Source organism: Aulonocara sp. 'chitande type north' Nkhata Bay, linkage group LG7 (genome assembly GCF_057382095.1).
Source record: "Aulonocara sp. 'chitande type north' Nkhata Bay isolate Kocher_YH1m ecotype deep benthic linkage group LG7, A_spYH_male_GT1.1, whole genome shotgun sequence".
Lineage (NCBI taxonomy): Eukaryota > Metazoa > Chordata > Actinopteri > Cichliformes > Cichlidae > Aulonocara > Aulonocara sp. 'chitande type north' Nkhata Bay.
The window spans coordinates 11,228,110-11,250,072 of NC_141350.1; the positions used below are offsets into that span (position 1 = coordinate 11,228,110).

At 39.8% G+C, this 21,963-nt stretch overlaps 1 protein-coding gene across 1 annotated transcript in view; it reads left to right on the forward strand.

The window, feature by feature from the left end:
- The first annotated feature begins 6,815 nt into the window (after positions 1 to 6,815).
- The window catches only part of igf1ra (insulin-like growth factor 1a receptor), a 74,787-nt gene continuing 59,639 nt past the window's right edge, over positions 6,816 to 21,963 (forward strand). The window contains exons 1-2 of the mRNA XM_086298573.1: positions 6,816 to 7,960; positions 15,996 to 16,562. Of these exons, the coding sequence (XP_086154699.1) occupies positions 7,855 to 7,960; positions 15,996 to 16,562 (673 nt within the window). The 5' untranslated portion in view covers positions 6,816 to 7,854. The remainder of the gene's footprint in view (positions 7,961 to 15,995; positions 16,563 to 21,963) is intronic.

Here is a 21,963-nt window from a genome sequence, read left to right on the forward strand (position 1 = left end):
ATTACTGGAACCAGTCTGAAGTCATGTTAACGTTTAACTTCACAGTTAACCCACCCACCCCACTCCACTCCTAAGGTGGTTTAAAATTTTGATTCTTCAAAAAAAGTCATATAATTTTTCCTGGACAAGAAAACCTGTTTAGTCAGTTTTTTTGTATTATTTATATAAGAAATATTATTGTATAATATGTATATATTTATGTGGTGCAGTCAGAAGCAGGAAGTATGGGAAACATGGATAGGTTTGTAAAAATGACCTCCAGGAGCTAGCATCGTAAGTTAACAACAGTAGTCTTATCCAGTCACAGTGTGTCAGGGTCAAGTTGACAAGTAGTTGCCTGAAATAGGCTCATAACTTTATACAAATTTTATAATTATATTATTTTTTAATTATACAAATTGTAGACAGCTGCTCAACTCATTAAGAACAGTAACATAAGCGTTTCGTCCTCCTTATTTGTATTTATTGTGTTTTTTATGTCATTGACAGAATTTAGATTGACTGTGTAACCAGACAGTCATAGCAGTGGATGTACCTGGACTGGTGGCTGTTGTGTGTTTTTTAAAAATATTCTCATCCTGGTCACCGAAATCAAAGAAAGTGCAGAAGACATGTGATGGCAACAAGAACAAAGTTACCATTGTTGGCAGCCAGAAAATCAGTATTCTGGTGGGGGTTCCTACCCTGACAGGTAGAACTTTTGAACTGATTGATCATTATTGCTTTCAGTATGTGTTCTTTCCTGCTCTCCACGTGTTTGACTGTGTCTTTGTCAACTTGTTTATTTTCTCTACTTCTCGTTTAGCAACACGGGTTGGAGCGTGAAGCAAGTGAGTAGCTGAAACTGTAAGCCAGAAGGGTGATGGTCAGTGCACAAGTATTATTATTATGCTGCTACTATAAAGCATCTGACAAGTTTTTCTTGTTCTGAGTTTGAGGGCCATTGTCAGCCTCACATACTCAGGTTTCCAGGGATGTGTGTGTAGGCAAGCTTACATTATACCTGAAACAATAGCACTGAAAGAACACAGCGCCTCCTGAAGGGCAAGGGCTGTCCTAAAACGGTTTTATGGTGTTTTTATTACAACATGCTTATCTCTATCTGTTTTTATTACAATATGATTATGTCATCGCGACGTTGTATGGCGCCATATTGAAAAATAGTGTAGTTGTTCGTCTCTCTCTATGCCCTTTCACATGAAAGTTTCTTGAAATTGTTTTTTGAGGTCAACTTTGACCCTGGGTGCTAACAATTAAGGTCAAGGTCAAATAGGTAGGTCAATCTAGGTACTCATGTCCACTAAGGTGTAGTTTATTGTTGTCTAAATTTAATCTACAAAAGAAACTGTGAGTGATATAAAGTTTTTATGATTTTCACATTTGATATGACCTTGATTTTTACCAAAATTAAATCAGCTCGAGCTGTAATCGGTATCTAACATCACACAAAAATTGAAAAGACAGACAGACCAATTACTCCCTCCCATCGAGGGAGAAAAAACATAATGTTGCCAGTTAAACAAGGGTCGTTTGTAGTAGTTATTTTGGTTTGGGTATGTATTTTTAGGCCACCGTGTACCTTTCACTAAAAAGATCTGGTTGTAGCAGATGCCAAATGGGTTGCAAAAGATAGACTTGATTTTTCAGATTCACGACTACCCTGTAACTCTGGATCTAGTCTAAGTACTATAAGTTTTAATGCACCGACAAACTAAAATATTTGACACCTGTCTAGAAGAACAATAGTGAGGTAGGGCATTGAGGCCAAAACTATAAATTTACTAGCCTAATCATTAGGAGCCCTAGTTCAGACTTAGAGGGATAATAATAATAACACTGGCTCTAGAGAGAGTCTTTTGCATTTGTTACAACTTTAGCAGGGCTTGCTGTGATGTTACTTTCTCTGGATAAATCCAGGGGATGTGGGTAAGTAACAACATTTTTTAAGGCTTTGCAGCCACTTTAGTTTTTACTGCATGCTTGAAAAGATGCTTTGGTAGCTAAAGTGAGGGCTGCTCAGTTGGTTGTAATGCCGACCTCATCACCAGATGTCACTAAAATTCTACACACTGCTCCTTTAAATGGCACATTTAATCTGTTGTGCAGGTCTCACTTTTTACAAAGCTAGATTTATATTGTTGCACAGTCAAATGTTTCTGTAACAACAAGTGAATTGTCAGGACTCTAAAAAAAGCAAAAAATAAAACAGATTGTCTTTTTGTTCTAGAGCTAAAGGACTGAAATTAGTCTATAGCGATAGTTCACTTGATTTCAGTGCAGTGTATTTAATGTGTGACCTATGCAGTGGTACACCGATTATCAGAAATACTGGCAAAATATAAGGAAGTTTAAATGTCAATATAGCATTTAGTTGGATTTTAAAAAAAATCAATGTAACCTGTAACCATTTTTCACATCACTTATCCAGCGTATGGTCCTTTACTTACATTGTCTAAATCAGAATGTCTCTTTTGCATTGATGTTACATTTACTTTGTGCACTTTTTTTTAAGGTGGATTGTTTTTTTGCATCACCATGCTGGAACCATTTCAGCACTGCGACACTTTTGCTTCCTGCTGTGGTGTGTTTTATTTCGTGGGTTTCAAAAAATACTGAAAAATATTCACTAATATAGTTTTAAAAAATCATAATGTGCTTTGCTATTTTTTTTGGTAAAACTGAAAAAATGGAAAATTCCCAGAGAAGAACAATAATAATTTTAGTTTTAATAATATAATTTTGATTAAAAATATATGTGCATGCTGTTACAAAAACAGAAAAATAAAATGGTAACAAATGGATGGATAGGAAAGCTTAAGTTGGAGGATGCGGGAAAATGGGCTGATGACATGCTGTCATTTATATTTTATGTTCAATTTGTGGCAACGTGTGTAATGCAGTAATGTGACTAAAATTCTATAGCCCATATTATAATCCATGTGCAATGCATAATAGGTTACTAATGATGGCTTCCCATACAGCCTCAAAAACCTTTGTGGGCTGTAATATCATCATTAGTTCGCCACATGGCTTGTAACGACCAGTATCCTTTGACATGTTTACAGCTGACTTTTTACAGGTCTAGTTGCGTACAAGCTGATGTTGAAACTTCATGGTATCTTCTTATGTTCTAAAAACTCTGTACTTGCTTTCTTATGTTAAAAGACACTTTAAACATCACAATTTTGGAGCTGGGTTTCTATCAACAAGTAATTCCTCAGTGCTCTGATTCTTTTGGGAGTGTTTGGGGAGAAAACAGAAACAGGCAATGAAGAAATGAGTCTTCTTTGAGGAAAACCTAATTGTCAATAGAGAATTGTAGACCAGACATTTTATAGGTACACCTTCCTGATGCCTGGTTAGACCTGCTTTTGCCTTGAGAACTGCCTTTATTCCTCATGGCATAGATTCAACAAGACAGTGGAAACATTCTTCAGAGATTTTGGTCCATATTCACATGACAGCATCACATTGTTGCTGCAGATTTGTCGGTTCCACATCCATGACGTAACTTTCCCTTTTCAACTTTCCACCACATCCCAAAGGTGCTTTTCAATTTGGTGGATTGTTATGTTCCAGAAAGCAGTTTGAGATGATTAGAGATTGTAGTATGGCGTGGTATCCTCCTGGAAGCAACCATCAGAAGATAAAGACACTGCAGTCATAAAGGGATGGACATGGTCAGCAACAATACTCAGGTAGGCTTTGGCATTTGAACAATTCTCACATAGCACTAAAGGGTTTAAAATGTGCCCATTAACTTTTAATCCACTATTACTACACTACCACCTGTTGATTTACTATCAAATCAAAGCAATCTGGCTGTTCTAGTTAAACCTCTGGCATTTTCACACGGAGAACAGAGAACTGTCGCTGTCTGGATGTTTTCTCATTTTAACCATTCTCCATAAACACCAGAGATGACTATGTGGGAAAATCCAATTGGATAAGCAGTTTCCTTAGTACTCAGACCAGCACCAACAAATTCAAAGTCACTTAAATCACCTTTCTTCCCTGTTCTGATGGCTGGTTTCAACATCAGCAGGTCGTCTTCATGACATCTACATGCCTAAATACACCGAGTTGATCTACGCTACCAAGCAGAGGAACAAGCATACTTAGTTTCTCCACAATAATTTTAATATAATACGCACGTTTCTCCAGCAGAGGGCGACAACTAAACACCCTTTTCAGCAACCACAGCACCATACGGTAACTGAAAAAAACTGCGCCGCTTCTCATTAGAAAACATTGCAGTACATGTCCGGAATTTTACGATTGTCAAGCATATGTGAGGTTTTTTTTTAAATTATTATTGTTTTTGTAATATGTTTTTGCTAATTTTCATATCATATCACATATTTACGCAACTAAAGGACTCCATTACTATAATACATGTAGCTTTATTTGAAAATACAATGAGAAGCAAGCATAAGTCAGCAGTTCCTTTTCCCAAATAAAGATCAGTGATGCTGCTGTTTATAATTCATAGCTCATAGTATTTATTGCAACGACATCGTTAATTTCGTTCGTAAATCAAAATGTAAAGGAACAAGGAGATAAAAGACAACCCGCTTTCATTCAAAATGAAAACTAATTACAAATATCCGCTGGAGTTAACCTTAGTTAGGCTCACATGTTCCCAGTTAGGGGATGCTGTGCGGTATGGATCGATAACCACGCTCCTTGCACAGCGTGTTGTCTGCTGCGTGTATTGGATGAATGAAAGATAAAAGCACAACTCAAGTCCCCGCTTGACTATATGTCCATGTCGGATTTTACTTTTTACCCTACCCGTGACGATAGTGCGCAGCGTAACCTATGGTACAGCTCCTGAGCACTAAATAGACTTCAAAACACTGAACGTCGTCCCCTGTATGCCAGAAGTCCTGCAACCCTTAAAGTGTATTAAATCAGACAGTTTCATGAACAGAACAGTGTAAAAGATTTCTACTCTGAACCATATGAAACATTGTCACACATAAGAGTCGTCAGCTGAGTTACTCGAATGTGATCCTTTCAATCTTAGACAAATCTGCAGTGACCTGCGAAAAGACGAGTTTAAAAGCCATAAAAAATTAAAGTCCACATTTCACTTCATTGAGCAGACCTGCCGATCTTGTTTTTAGCCCAGCAAAATGCATATTATAAAGGAAAATATGTAGGAAATATAGCTAGTATTAAAAATTAATTTCATCACCTGTCAGTACCTCTTATTACAAGTGAAATCCAACGGTGATAAAGGGTAACTACGAGGATGTTAGTAACCAGTGAAACCACCCAAACATAATCTAATCAGCTAAAATGAAGTGAAACATGCAGTACAATTATTCACTCCCTCCTACAACAAAGAAAAACATATTTATTTAGTACATCATTCACAAATATTTATTTACTTACCTTTTGAAAAAATTATTATGAACAAATCCAGAGGAGTAAGATATGTATGCATATTTAAACTAAACAGAAAAATAAGATGTGTCTGTACTTGGATAATAAAACAAAGGCAAAATTCTTCAGGGCTAAACTCTCACTGTAACTGTAAACATTGTAATCTTTTGACTCGCTCTGGAGCACAAAGTTATTCAGTCAACAATGTGCACTCTTTGAAGTAATCCATCTCAGATAACATGATTTGTGTGCCAACAACGTTATATTTTATCCCACCTAATTCTTTTTACAAAATGTAAAACTTCTTTAACCTTGACTGAGATAAATGTTTCAAAGCTCTGTTAGGCAAAGGACACATTAACTGACAATAAAAAAAAAATAACTTTGTGCCTGTTCCTCTGTCCTAAAAGCCAAATTCTTACACTGAACTAACCTTCAGTTTGTTACACAAAAGAACATTTATTGCTATACCACCTTAAAATAATGATTACAAAAAACGACCTAACTGGCATTTAAAAACAAACCACCTTTTCAGTTATTGCCTCACAGACAAAATGCCCAATTTATATAAATATGTCACAGATACTCATTTGTCTTCATTACTGGAAGAGTAAAAAAAATAATGTGCTGGAAATCTGGTGAGATGGGCGAGAGCTGCCTGCAGCCCTCAGGTTGAAAACCACTTATGTGGCCAATATAATTCAAATGACTGGGATATTTGAATTATACAAATAGGATCAACTCAGGAAAAGGTAATAAAATTTGTTTGCTTCTTTTAAAAGCTAAAGCTCTACAAGAACTCCACTGAGTACTTCTGTAGGATGCAGGAAATATGTAAGAAGGACAAATAAATAAACAAACAACACAATTTAATGTAAAGAATTGACAGCATCAGAAAAATTAAGGATTAACCAAAATAATGTCAAAGCAACCCAGTGGGAGGAGCCACAGATGTTTCAAATATTGTAAAAAACGTAATCTAAAGGTAGGACTAGTGGTTTTAATGATCACTTTTAAATATTTAAGATCTGAAACAGCCGCATGAACCGCTTAAGTTGTTAACTAACAGCAGAAACGAAATATCTGACTAAACCTAATGATACGCATATGAAAGAGTCCACTAAGTGACATGAAATACTTAATTAAGTAGTAGTTAAACAATTAGCTAATGTATGACGGAATTAGTGGCCCATATTGTGGGGTAAGGTGTATTAAATAACATGGGAGTCACTGTTCTCAACAATGACATGAAGTTTAGAAGCTGGGACAGCAGAAAAGTGTTCCCACTCACATCCGGCTGGGGTGTGTGTGTTTTGTTTGGGTTGCCCCGTCGTTCGAGACACGCCGGGTCTAAATCCGCTCCGTTTTTTGTATCCTGCTCCCGACCACCTTATCCGTAACACTTTGTGTTTCTGTGTGAGAGAAGCCGACTCTTGTTTACAGCAGCGATTCCACGGAGGAGCGGCGGAGACCCGTAGTGTGCTTTAACCGAGGGCGGACCGTGGGATTTCAGCCTGTGGATACACACGCGACGGGAGTTTTTCTTTTTCTCTTTTGTGCGAAGCTATAAAGGCAAAACAAGAAACACTCTTGGAGAGCAACTCCTTAGACATATTCTCCCTCCCCACTCCAGCCGAGGTCGTCTAGCTGGAGAGCTGGAGACCCATTCTCTTGCGTGGCACAAGTCTGGTATTTTCTTTCAGTTGCAAATCCCGACTGACGGCGGAGATAAGTCGGAGCTGAGGGGCTGAAAATTTGCTGATTTTTTTTTTTTAAAGCAACTTCTCATTGCGAGCCAGGACTGCTTGGTTTGGGGGGGTCGATAGACCCTGCTGTTTGAATAGCATACGGAAAAACAGGTTTTTCATTCATTTTTCAACCTCACAGCCACCACCCCTGTGGATCTGTACGCGTTTTCAGCCCACCACCTCCTCACACACACTTATTCACACGGGGGATTCTTGTGAGCGACACTGGCTTTAATTTATTATGGTGGTAAAGGCTGCTAAGATTTAAGTCTGATTTTTTTTTTTTTGTTGTATTAACGGGCCTGGTCGCGCTGTGTAGGCTACGCGCATGCTGTTTTTAAGAGATGGAGAATGAAGATGGGGATTGCCATCATTTATTCAGTAAAATCATGGCTTGTGTGCCATACCAGCCAACGTCAAAGCATCCTGTGACTGGCAAAAATAGCAGAGTGTTTTAGTATTCCACCCCCCAACGTTTAAATATTTTTTGTACACATTTATATATATGTTTAGAGCAAATACAGACAGATAAGCGACCACGCATCAGGATATCAGAAGCTTTTGGGCTACGAGGCACTTGTTTTCTCTTTTTCTCCTTTTTTAAAAATTTTTTTTAGTGAGAAGGCTCTGATTTATTGAGCTGATGTGCACAACTTAAATATTTTTACTTCCTTTTTACTCTCATTATTTTTATTTTTTCTTGAAGAGGAGAATAATGTTCAGGAACGTAAAATCAGAAGCACCGATGGGTGGCCCGATCTTGTTTTGGGGTCTGATGCTGTCTGTCTCCACTATCTGCATATGGTCCACATATGGAGAGAGTAAGTATTTAGTTCTAATCAATATTGTTTTTATGAAGAACATGTCGCTTGAGCAGGAATAGGCCTAAAGGCATAATTTGCTTTTGTAACCCAGTTTAACCTCTTGCATAAACGCCTTTTTTCCCCACTAGTGGAGGATATGCGTTAGCTGCAATTATTGTTTTTATTTGCAAAATAATCAGAGTGAATACCTGTAGTTGGACAAAACGATGGAATGCGACAAAACCGACTTGTGCTCCTTACTTATGCTATCTGAAGAGGACCATGTGGTATAGCTGCCGTCAGTTGATGCGCGCATTTAACCAAATACAGTCACTGTTGTGCGTAATATCGTCTTATTTGATGAAACTGTCATGATTATCGAGAAACGCGTAAAGACATGGAAGCAGACACCGGTGTGATTTTTGACATTAGACATCCAGAAAGCACGGGATGAAGCCAGGGAGCTGAGCTGAAGGTTACTACGACCATGTGGCCATTTTACATTTCGTAGTGTGGCGTCGCTGCGCACGAACAGCCAATTATTTTTTAAAAAAAATCTGGCGATCCCTTGATTCTTAAAATGTAAAATGCCAGAAGAGTGCCTATATATCTAAATATAATTTAAAAAAATAAAAAAAGTGAAACATTGTTACATTTGTATAGATCTGTGCACTGTTAACTAATGAAAGTATTGAAATACAGCAGCGCCAGACACATAAATCCAGCCTTAACAGCGTGCTCTTTTGTAAAACGCAAGAAATGTCCGCTGACGTTATACTAACCATCCAAATAACGTTGTAATTTTCTTTGGCATGACGTGAAAATGTGTGCACTTAATGCTAATTAACCCTTAAAGGCGGGGAAAAGTAAAAAAAAAAAATCAAAAAAATCAAAAGGGTTTGTAGGACCCAGTGTATTCAGTTTATTCCCAAGTATTCAGTTTTATAAATGGCAGGATTTCACAGGAGTCTGCCCACTTTTGTTGCCTTTGATTGATGTAAAAGTTTGTTTTCATGGTTTAAATTTAGAATAGGATGATAAATCATATAAAATAAAAACTGTTTTTGTTTATATCTACATATAAATCTAATCTGATCTAATCCTGTGTAATGTACTGAGAGCTGCCACAGTCAAGGCTGCTTTTTGCCAGTGCTAAAATAGAACAGCTGATCAATGGGGGTCAAAGAGGGTTCCCTCTCCAGTCCCTGGCTGTATGGAGTGTGTTTATATCTAATGGCTCATTGTCTTGGTTTTCAAAGGCAAAAGCTTCTGCTTCAAATGCACAAAGAAATTAGTTTTTGAAAAATAAAAAAAAGGAAAAACTAAAGAAATTGAATGATAGAGAGGATTAAGCATTCCAGCTTTTTGTAGTAAAGCTTCTTGTGACACTTTGCATCAAGTTTCCCAGATTAAACAGAGATAGTCATGGAGTTCATTTCGATTTTTTCCCCTTTAGTTCAAATCTTTATTTCTTTGGTGGTGTTTACGCCAATAATCTGAATTGTAAAAAACTTTCAGTTTATCATATCATCATGATCTGCTGTTCGTATATACATTAAGTCTGTTTGGCACACCCATCACCACAAGTTGCTCTTTTGCCCGCCTCACATCAATTGCATCTCTCTGCTTTGAGCCCATCAATTGTGCTTGAGTTGAATGTGTTTGTCAGCTACGCTGCATATGCTTTATATCTTGATAAGTAAGGAAACTGATAGTCTGACCTCGGTTTATATGGAAATGGAAGAAAAATAAAAGTAACACGGTAGTCGTACCACAGTCATGTTCTCCCCCTCTGAAGGCCACAAGCACATCTGAGGGTTGGAAGATAGGCAGTTGCCCTCAGATCTCGGCTCTCTGTGGTGCATAATACATCAGAACTCATGGAACAAAGAATTTCATAACAAAGGCTGCGGACAACATTAGAGATGCAAATGTATCACTCGAGGATGATGTTTACTTCACCGGGTTGTAGAGGGACAGAATTTCCAGTGCTCCACTAGGGGGTAAAAACCTTCTTTGCTCTCTTCATTTCTGTAATCTGTCCATTCCAATAAAATGCAATTAAACTACTTTTTAACTTTCGCCACAGTAAACTTTCCATGCCATGGCGTCGAAATGCGCAGCAAACAAGTCTCTAAAAGTCTAAAGGGAGTGTGTGAGGGCGATAGAGACTCGGTGTTTGGAAATAGATTGTGCAAAAATACTCTTGAAAGAGAAACAGACTCGGTTTTGTTGATTGGAATAGTAGTGAGTTTGTGAACTGTTTTATTGGCTTGTGCTGTTCGCACGGAGTAGTCTCGTATGCAGACTGATGCGCTTAACTTCATCACTTGGCACCACTGCTATTAGAGTTATAAATAGATATGTCACTGGCAAAAGTGGGGTCGTGTAAGTACAAGCACCCGCTGTCCTGTTCCGTGCGGGTACACCAGTGTTCCTGTTCAGTTATTTATGAAAGAACATGTTGCTTCGGAAAAAACCTGAATGACGGAATAAATAATCAAGCATCAGTGAACACTGTGTTTGACAGGCACCCCTCCTACTTTTCTCTTTGGGGTATGGCATATTTGAAGTTCAGCACTCTTTGTCATGACGGGGTAAGTGGCTCAGATATGATTGCTGTCACTCTGCTCTAAGGTGTACTTTGTGGTTACATAAAGCCCCCCCACTTCCTTTAGGTCTTCCTGGAGACTGGATGCAGGAATGCCTAGTCACACTGCACCAAAAGAGTGTGACAAGCGTTCACAGCCCTGTGTTGTGTGCACACATGCAAGTTTATTGTGCAGCATCGAGTGTGTACTGCAGCAGGACTCAGCGTGGCAGCCTGAGTCAGTGGCGTGCCCCTGAGTAAGGATGTAAAAGTGTGTCACTGGGCTAGTTTGTGAGAGTGCAGTCAAATGCTGGCCTACCGCTCCTCCAGGCTGCCAGCTGAGGTTTACAATGCTTAATTAAACACTTTATTTCAAGTGGCATGTCACTGGATTTGCTCAAATGCAGTATCCGTCCGACTGCACATACATCATCATTGGCTGCCGGTTTAATGGTCCGTAGAGTATTTTACAATTTGCGAGATGATGATTGCAAATGTTAGCTCTTCTAATGGATGGCACTCGCTTTATCAGTAGAAAGCTGTTTGTTTAAAAAGAGTGCTGATCTATCCTCCGTGGCGCGGAGGATCCCAGAATGTCTACAAGAAGCCTTTTCTATACTCATATTAATCTGTTGAGTGTTAAACACTAAAGATCATAACACTGCATTTTACTTTATATTCCTTTACGTAGGTCATTTTTTTTATACATGCAGCAGACCAGAAGGCTGTAGAGTGAAGCTGACAGTCAAAGAACTAATGAAAAAAGATATATTTTTAAAACTGTATTTTGGGGCAAAATCAGGTGAACATTTAAAATACTATTACTTTAGGTAACTTCAAAATAAGTGTCCAAAAAGGTGCCAAGAGGTGAGACATGAACTTGAAACCTCAAAGTCATTGTCTTTTAATACAAAAACAACTGTGCCTGAGTGATCTTTACCACATCAGTGTGCAGTTCCCCTCGGTTTCGTAGTCAGGTCTAACTTTCATGCTCGTCACATCTGGTTTCAAACCACAGAGGTGGTGAAGGCTGAGGCCGTCAGCACTAAGCTCCATCACAAGAAGTGACATCAAATTGTCTACATCCATCTTTTCCAGACATTAAATCAAAATCCTTCGGATGACATTTTTCTTAGTTTTCAAATTCTCTATAGGTTTTCACACTCCCTCCTTAAAGAAATTACATCACTGCAAATTCATATTGCTGTTTTGAGCGTGTGCAGTGTGTATGTAAACACAGCCTGTTACCTCTTGCCCTCTTCCCTCATTCTGGGTGAGGGGGAGTGCCTGTCTGAGAGTTGTTGTGATGGGTAATGTTACCATTTGGGGTTTTGGTGAAATCTGAGCCACAGTGATTGAAGTAAGGTCCACTGAGTGGACACGGTCCACAACACTGCTGGTCAGATGACTTCCAGTATGCTGGGGATTAGAGCCAGTTGATGTGGCAGGTGTGAGGGGATAGGACAGCAAAGTGGCCAACTCCTTCACCGTTCGAACCTTTTAATGATCATACTGATTTTATTGGTTGAGAATTCATATAATTTTGGAAAAACACAATTTCAGGAAGTTGATCATTTGCTATAAGCGCCTTTGGTTGCTAGGCAACCCTTGAAAATAAAACCAGACCCTTTATGATTGGCCTTAAATGAGAGGGAAATAGGAAATCTCAGCTAACCTAGGCTCAGTATATATACACTAATAAAAGTGGTAGTTAACACGATATGATCAACATGGGCTTTTTTCTGGAATTCAAATAAGAATAAAAAAATGCAGATTTTAAATAACAAGAAGTGCAGAATATTCAATGGAAGTCAGCAGACTGGTAATTGAGTGTTTTAAGTTGTCTGTTAAAGTCTGCAAACATTTCTTTCTGCCCACATGCTCTGTTTTTACAATTTCCTTTAAGACTGTCGTTCTTCTTCCTCTTTTTGTGTTATAATTAATGATTAATCCACAATGGAAACAGTTCTATGCATCCCTGCTTGCACTTTGCACAGAGCCCACCAACAACTTTATGTCAGTAACTGCAGGGGTCACAGAGTTTTCGGGACCCTTAAAATCGCTTCAAAATAAACACAGGGAAGAGGAGTCTTCCCTAATAACCTTCCCGGAGTTTACAGCTGGATGTCTGATAAAGGATACAGTTCCAATACAAGTGTTTTCCCAGAAAGCTCAGTTTGTGGCCTTTTGATAAACAGCACGGCATGTGGTCCCAGATTGCTATCTCATTTTTTTCTCTCAGCCAAAACCGAGATGGCGTTTATTTACGTGTGAGGTATGTTTACTGGATCCGAATCTGATTTTACGTGAAGCTGAGATAAACGGCAGCCACTTGCCTCGATTTCATTCGACGGGGACACGTTTGACCGTGCACGTGCTTGTGCTGGTGTGTGCGTGTGTTTGTGTGATGACATTTCCACAGAGAGACAGGGCAAGGTTTATCAGTCATAAACACGAGCCGATGGATCCCATCACGCTGTGAAGATATGTGTGTTTACTCAGCAGTGTGAAGAGCAAAGGTACACGGGAGGAGAGAAGGAGACGCGTGTTATTTGGGGTTATCATGTTATGTGGACGCTGTTGCTGAAATGTATCTGGTGTATGTAATAATGAATAAAGGATTTGGCGTCTTAATCTTATTTAAGCATCGTTGTCTTCGCAACAAATGAGCTGACTGGCAAGAATCGGAGAATCCTGGAGGCTTAGTTTGAGGCAATGTCTTTCTCGGTCTTTTTGCAAGGAAATGATTGGAATTCCTGGTACTTAACATGCCTAATGAGTAGAACAAGGGAATCACAAAGAGGAAGTCTGTGTAATTCCTTTCATTTTATTCTTTCTGGCTTTCTTTGTGAGCGTAAATCTGCTTTGTGTCGACGGCACTCAGAAAGACATTTACTGCATAGCGGTTTCTGTTTGCTGCCATTTTACACCAGGATGGCCCCTGATAGCTATTCTTGGCAGAAATCTTATCCTTCCCTGGCCAGACGCCTCCTGATTTTATTAATGCCCCCATCAGGAAGTGGAGCCTAGAGTTTCTCTTTACTAACAAACAAATTAGTCTTTGTATTTGAGTGGCTCCACCCCTCCTCCCTCTTTCCCCCGGCTGCTGGAGAAGCTGGAAGAAAATTCTCAATGAAACAAAGAAGACATGCAGCTCGATGGCTCATGAGTGGAGCCCAGGGGCATTGGTGTTGATTGGGGAAAGCAAATACTATTTTCTACTGGAGTAATTGTTTCCGTTCTAAATTTGGACATGTGAAACACCCCTGCAGGAACAAATATAGCCCGTTTACCCCCATAAAGATTACAATTTCTATTTTTGGTAGAATAGCTTTAATGAAGCACATCAAACATGGCTTTTTTTCCCTTTTTTTCTTTTCAGAAAAACAACCATGAGTAAAGTGAAGTTAATATACTAACAGAACTATTTGTATGCTTGTTAGATTTCTATGTCATTGTTCTGTAGTCTAGAAAAACAATCTGGAGGCATAGTGTTCGTGCTGGGAGTGGAAACTGTTTAGCTCTTTTCTTTATCCTTTAGCTCTCAGTAGACAGTGTTTTGACAAGACAATGAAAACATGTCTGTTTGCCTCATTGGATGGACACCGTCACCGTGTTGCTCACGGTGACGGTGTCTTAAGCGCCTTTAAGAACATAACAGGTTTAACCTAAGAGCTTGTATGTCATTGCATTTCCTGAGCTGATTGTTGAACCCTCTTTTAGACACTGTTAAAAAATATATATAAATGCAACTAGAAGATATTCTGATTTCATAACGATTTAACATACAATGCAAGGGAATTAGTTGTTCTTTTTCTGAGATTCACAGAAGATTTCTCTTAGGCTTTTTGACTGACAGTTGATTCCCAAACACTGGTGTATTTACCCCAGAGAGTACTTGAGCTGCTGTATGAAGGAATGTGAAAAAAACTATATAGAGAAAAATGTGATTTATAGTCAGTTTCTCTAAAATTAATCACTAAATGGAACGAAATAGTCAGGGGAAATGGGTAAAATATGGATGTTTGAATTAAAAATGGACTATTTTAACTTCACTGGAGTAAAATGTTAAAATAGGTAAAATTAATATATGAACTGATTAAATAGCTAAGTTAAAAAAAAGACAATTATGTGATAACGGACGAAATAGTTGGCTTAAGAAAACTGATGAACAGAAAAACAGTGAATTGGTAAACAGATTGATACATTATGAAATGATTAAAAATAATAAAAGTTTGAATAAAGTTTGCAAAGGTGCTGAAGAAGTGAGACTGTATAATCTACTTTGAAGCATTTACCTTTCTTGCATTGGGCTATTCAAAGGGTATTCAGTGTGCACAAAGAATTGAAGACAATGTAGGATGTTACCTGAACAGGCAAGTACAGCAGATGTCATATCTAAGTCTAATCATATACCCAGGATTTTCTTTATAAATTTCCTTTGTGTCATTATAGGACCAAGAGTTATTTATTTATTTGTTTGCTTTCTTCTTTGACTGGCTGAGCATCTATTTACTGTCTTGTATTTTATTTTCATGCTGATTGATGACTGTTACTTGTGAAGTAACTCATGACTTCCAGTGCTCCATGGAAGCATGTTTTTTTGCTTTTCTAACAAAACCTGTCGACACCTTGTCGCCTGGGGACAGACATGACTAACTTGGCGCATCCAAAACTGCATACAGCATGTATGTAATTGCATGTTTCACTGCGATAAGGTTTCCCTTGGTGTAGTTGCTGTTTTGCACAATTAATAGGATAGCCGATTATCGTCAATAAAAAATGCAGTTTTTTTTATTGTGTGTGTGTGTGTGTGTATGTGTGTATGCATCTGCCTGCCTGCCTCTCTGTCTGTTTGCATATGGGTGTGTGTGTGTGTGCGGTGTGAAGGGATGCTCCAGGCCTTGTGGTTTCAAGTGCTGTTTTCCGAGAACAGAGAAATAGCTTATTTAAATGTTGGGGTTATCTGAGGTGAAGGACCACATGTCTTCCAACGAAATGCAGGGTTTTTGTCTGATGTGATACAAAAGATGTATGAACATGTTAACTCTCGCACTTTATTGTGAAAGTAAGCGACTGTTTCTCTCATCACCCTGTTCACCTCAGCTGACCTTGGTAAGAACCTCTCCCCCCGTGTCGCACTTAAAAACTCCTTTCCTGAGAGAGCAGTGAGAATAAATTAATTTCTTTCATGCAGCTTAGGAACTTGGTGTAAACATGCTGTTTTTCCTATATGAAAAACTGCCAGCAAAGTACCAACTTTACTGTACTAACAAGATTATGTTTCAAGAAGATTACTTACGTGGAAATCTTTTGGCATACACAATCTCCAGGCTGTATTTCCCATCGAACACTGCTGAAACTGTGTATATGATGCATATGTACTGTAATACTCTTCTGTTGTTCTTTTTCTTTGTTTCTCAATGAAGAAAACAGTAAAGATTTTTTTTCTGTGTGTTGCAGTCTGTGGCCCGGATATCGACCTCCGAAACGACATCGATCAATTTAAGCGTCTTGAGAACTGCACGGTGGTGGAGGGCTACCTGCGCATCCTCCTCATCAACGAAAAGACCAGCAACAACAGCCAGCAGGAGGACTTCCGCTCCGTCAGCTTCCCGAAATTGACCGTCATCACCGGCTACCTGCTTCTGTTTCGTGTCTCGGGCCTCGATAGCCTCAGTGTGCTCTTCCCCAACCTGAGCGTCATTCGTGGGCACAACCTCTTCTACAACTACGCCCTCGTGATCTATGAGATGACCAGCTTAAAAGACATTGGGCTTTACAACCTGAGGAACATCACCCGTGGGGCCATGAGGATCGAAAAGAACCCTGAGCTCTGCTACCTGGACTCGGTGGACTGGTCATTTATTATGAATACTGAGTTCAACAATGTTATCAACGGGAACAAGAAGGCAAAGGAATGTGACAACGTCTGCCCGGGGATCATGGAGGATAACCCTCTTTGTCAGCAGACGACGTTCAATGACAATCGTAACTACCGCTGCTGGACCTCCAACCATTGCCAGAAAGGTAACCCTGAACTTCTTGGTAGTTTTCATCATGGCGATGTTTGAGCGATGCTTTGTGCTGCAGTAGAGTAAATGCGGACGTGGCTTTGATCTAGCTCGGAGGTTTCCAGCATCACAAACATGAAGAAATTGTAAATTTCTTCACCAGTGAACAAATCCCATGAATCTATGCAGTGTTTTTCCTTCATTTCCGTCAGGCAGTCAGATTGTCCATGGGCCAGTGCAAACATTTCCTCTCTGTTCGTTACAGAGACCTTGTCTTTAGATCAGGCTATTTGTGGAATGAAGGATGGCTGCAATATAGAGCACCAGGTATTAGAGAGGCATACTCAGTTGAGGTTAAAGTTGCCCTGCCAAGAAATGAGGTAGTCTACCTGTCTGGACCATGTCAGCTAAATATTTGCCTGAGGGACATTTTGCGATTTATGAAAAGGGGTATATTGAAAAATAAGGGGGGGGAGGGTAATTCTTGTTTAACTTTGGCCTTGCGGTAGGGTCATGCATTTTTTAACAGTTCAGGGGAGGGTCATATTTTTTTATATTCATTGCATTTAAATTCCTTCCATTCTGTAGAGTTGAGTCAGTTCATTTATGAATATCTGATACTTTGTGCATCCATACAGCAGGCGGGTGTAGCACCTTGTGGTCACATTACTTATCTTCACTGTCTTTTTCACAGATTTTAGAGTGTGAGACAGTTTGTGCTTTCAGATCAGAAACTGGGACAAGTAGATCTTCCATCTCATGCCTCTTCAAAACAACTCTGTCAACCACTTCGAGTCTTTATAGGCCAAAAAGATGAGCAAAGAGGCTTTTTGGAGGAATTTTATGTTGTTGTTGTCTAACACATTTCACCCACTCTTTCCATGAATTTAAGTAATTATTGCTGTTTGCTGTTTGGTACTGGAGGACACTTATATATTCCAGCAACTACTTTGTCAGGTGTTTCTGCCTGCCTGCGGGCAGATGATGTCACAAAATGCACACAAAACTATAAGGGTGTCTAGATGGGAGCAACATGAAGGCTTAGCTTGAAGACTGATTTGGTCCAACATTGTCTCTGGTTTGAAGTTCAGTTACAGGTCATGAAAATTTATTCAAAGTTGGAGTCAGGTACACATTTACAAAAGGGCTCATCGATCTATGCGTCAGAGGTTTGAGTTTTTTTAACCATCTGTAACTAAAACTAGCACATGATGACATTTTTGTGTGAAAACAGTTTTTTTTAATATTCCCCCTGCCCATTTTTGAAGGCATCTGTGCAGGTGCTAGGATTAGTTTGAAGTCACAAACACCCCTGTCCTTCATCCCTTCAGGGAACCTCAGAATAAACAGTGGAAATCAAGCTTGCTGCGTTTTCCTATTGACCAAGTCGATCTCTATAGGAAAGCAATGGTGTTCACTGTGTGCGTTTTGTGACCTGCTGGTGCTCCCTGTATGTTATCAGCCCTTTGATCAATACACAATGAAAATGAACAAGGTTTTGTATGGTTGTCTTTGTTCAAAAACATTGAAATCTTAAATGGGCATATTTTACAAATACCATACATAGTAAAAGGTGCAAATCGCCTGTGATGACTTTTTAGTCACGTCTGTTCTTCCCACACTAGCTGCTATGTGGGGTTTTGTGGTGAAACCCTCTGTTGTTCTCACAAAGCGGACTTGAGAAGCAGAGCCGGAGCATTGTTTGAACCAGTTCACTTCTCTCAGAGGCCCAGGCGAGGTCAGGGTAAAAGCATTCATCTAGAAGGCCTTGAGGTCTCAAGGCTGCAGATAAAGGGTCTGGGTTTAGCTACACAGTGGTAAAAAAGGAGGAGTTACTGAGGCAAAAATAAGATACAATGAAGCTAGAGCAGATCTGTGATGTCTTGTAATATTCCAGGCTTTGTGCCTGTCTTTGTTTTTATAAAGGTTTGATGTGTCTCTCCTCCCCGCTTAAGATTCCTCTCTCCTCCTTCCTCCGCCCCTTTGTATAATTGCCTTGTTTTTCTCCAGTACAGATGTTCCTTCAAGGGCATGCAGTGGTATTCTAGTCAATACAGCCCGGTCTCCTCTTTAATTACACAACATGAAGAGGGAGTGATGTCTGCCTAGCTCACTGCTTTGCCCTCTGGGCCTTTCCAAATGTTTGTCCGCTCACCAGATACTGTTTCCCACACCAGGTTTGGGTGAATTAGACCAGGGTTTCTCAGAAGTGAGCTTTAATATGTTGCGTTACATCTGGATTTACTACAGGATGGACGTGAGTAGGAGTGACTGTGCAGAGAAGTGCAGATTGGAGCAGAAATTCTGGGTGCCTTTTAGTGGCAGGGAGAGATGCATAGAGAAGCTGTTTATAGGAGGAGGGGCATGGAGGGGAAATGTCAGACAAATGTCAAGTATACAAGCTCAATGCCAATGTCTCGCTGAAGGGCAGTGTACAGAGTGTTGAAAAAGGCCCCGTTCCTCCCACTCATCTATAACCCCCATGCTTCCTCGTATATCCTCTCTGCCTTCCTCATTGTTACTCCCTCCTCTTTGTATATGTTGTCTGTTCTCGTCTTCCTAACTGTCGTTCTCCACTTCACTTAGCCTCAGTCTCATCTCTGATTGTCCTTGTCAGTTGTTCTGCTGGTGTTTCGTTTTCTATTTTCACCTAACTCTTTTCTGCAGGGCTTATCAGGGGCTGTTAACAGCTCCGGCTGTCAGATATCTCTTCATTGTTTACTTGTCAAAAGGCACTTACTCACACACATGCACACACACACACACACTGGTCAGAACCACCAAGCTTGTTTGGCGAGACCCTGGCTCCTTCCACGCTGCCAGCTGCTTGCTTTGAGTTATGGGGGATCCCATGACTAAAGAAGTGTGGCCTGCTTCAGATGTCCTCCTCAGGTCTCTGTGTTTGCTGTAGACAGTCCTGCTTTTTACTGGACCTTATCCAAATCCGCATAGTCAATAGGCAGTTGCAATTAGGCAGATGAACACTAAGCATGCCGCTGTAGTCACGGCTGGTCTTAGGGCCGGCTAGTCTTCATAGCTCCACTGGGAGGCACACACTCTCTTACCCGCTGGTTCTCACATAGCTCACGTCTTTATGCAATAGAATATTCATTTATGGTATGCTCAGCCTTGCAGGCACTCCGGTCTGGTTTCTCAACCTTAACTTACCCTGTCTAATTTAAAGCAGCATGTCTGCCATGCTTTATTTTTATATTAACAAATGCACGTCATAATGATTTATTTATTGTTTTTAAGAGTAGTGGGACATTAGGGTAAGTCAAAACTTTAGCATGAGGAGACCACAGACTTTGCTCTGGAGCCCTGGCTGTTGGGAGAGCTTTGCACCAGTCTCGGAGACTTTGCATTACTTTGCATTTAGTAATATGTTTGCTCTCTCTCTGCCAAAGACCTACTTGATATCTCTGGCCTGAGTGCTCTGACCTGAATCCACTTCAGAACTGAAGTGGGTTTTTTAATAAAAAAAAAAACAAAACAAACCCCCTCCTAAAACCACTATTTTACTGTAGAGCAAGGTCTCACAGGCAGATACGATCTAGTATTCTTCCTGATGAGTAATAGCCCCAATGCTGTTAAGTTTTCACAAATCTTCCCCACATATAATAGAAAGAGCAAAATGAATCATTCTGACTGTGGCATCCAGTCGGTCTTATCTAAACGTGTCAAAACGGTGCCATTTAAAAATAAGTCGAAAGTGCTTTTTTTAAACAGCTAGTCCTGTAGTTTGTGAAAATGAGTAAACAGTATTTTTTTTCCACTAAGGAAAATATAAAATGTCACAAAGCTTGGGTTTCAGACGGTGTTAGGTCCTTGAGTATTTGAAATCTCAATTCTAATGGGCCTCTGGTCTCTCACAGTGCATAATGATCATCTCTCCACCAATAATTATAACTCTGTGGTATGCAGTGTTTGAGTCTTTCAGTAATAGATGTTTCGCTTGGTAAATTAAGAGGAAATGACGATAATGTCAAGGTTGCACGTTTTATCAGTGCTTGCACCTTCTTTATCCTATTGCTCCATGGAAAAATCCAGCAGATGGCTAAGAAAAGGACTCGGAAGTTGGCCCGACTTCATTTTTGAGCTAATGTTATGCCTTGGATGTTCAAACAATGATTATTTAACACCTTAGTGTTTGCAGGGATTTAATCACCACCTCTCCAAATTCGCCCATACCTGGTGTTTTGTAAGAGTATGGTTACACACTGACTAGCCAGTTTACTTTTGGTTGTTTTCCTGGCTCTCTGCTGATTAATTTCATTCAAATTTCCTGGAAATAACCACTCATTAAATACATTTGTGCAAAGTGGTTCTACGGTGGGTTTGCAAAGAATAAACTAGATTTATTGATCTCTACACCTCTCGTAACATGGAGTTAGTAGAATTGTGTCTGCCACTTTAAGTATATAAGGTAGACATTCCTGCTGGCTTAGTCATTGCAGTTGTGAGGGGATAAAGAGGGGGGAAATACACAGCAGAGGCTGTGTGCGGACTACACATGGAAAGCCGTGGAGAAACTTTATGTGCTATTTCGAATAATAAAGTTTTAAACTGATTTGTGTGTGTGTGTGTGTGTGTGTGTGTGTGTGTGGTCTGTTTGGTGTATGCAGCCATTGTTGTGTAATATAGTGAGCCAAGTTCATATGATCGTGCCTTCCCCCTTCTTTTGTTTAACCAACATCCAACAGTAGATACAACGAAGCTTTTGAATATTTAATGGCTTCTGGAGCTTATCAAAGTCCTGCGGTTACAGGCACAGGAAACAGCTCAAATACCAGTCTTGAGAATCCAGTGCTTTCCTGGGGGCATGCTCAGCACCATGACAAATTCCCGTACATCCGCTGTTTCCACTGGGCACAAACTACTTGCCTGCGCTTTGCTCCAGTTTGTACAAAGCTTGGGCGGAGTGCCAGCGCTGGTGACAAAGTGAGGAGAGTCACTCACTCCCACCATCCTAAAGCCACCAGACTGACCATGGAAAAGTCCCATCTGTCTTGGTGTCTCCTGCCATGTTCACTATATCACTGTATCACCACAGCTCCTGCCTGTGTGTGGTTTCTACCAAGAACTAAAAGAGAATGTAGTCAACATACTGCAACCCTGCTGGCACACTGTGCATGGCCCCTATTATTTCCCATGAGATCAGGATACTATTGATTCACAGTGTTATAACTCCATGGTGTCACAAAAATAAATGCATTAAATAGCAAATAAAGCTCCCTTTACAGCAGCCCTTTGTTTTCTGGGTTCTCAGATGTCTCTTCAAACCAAGGACAAGAGAAGCAAAAACAAGTTACTAATTGGTTTCTTTGCACGTGTGTGTGTGTAATACATGGGAAAATATATTGTCTTCTCTGAATTTATCAGGCATAGATTTTTTAGATTTTATTTACTATATTGTC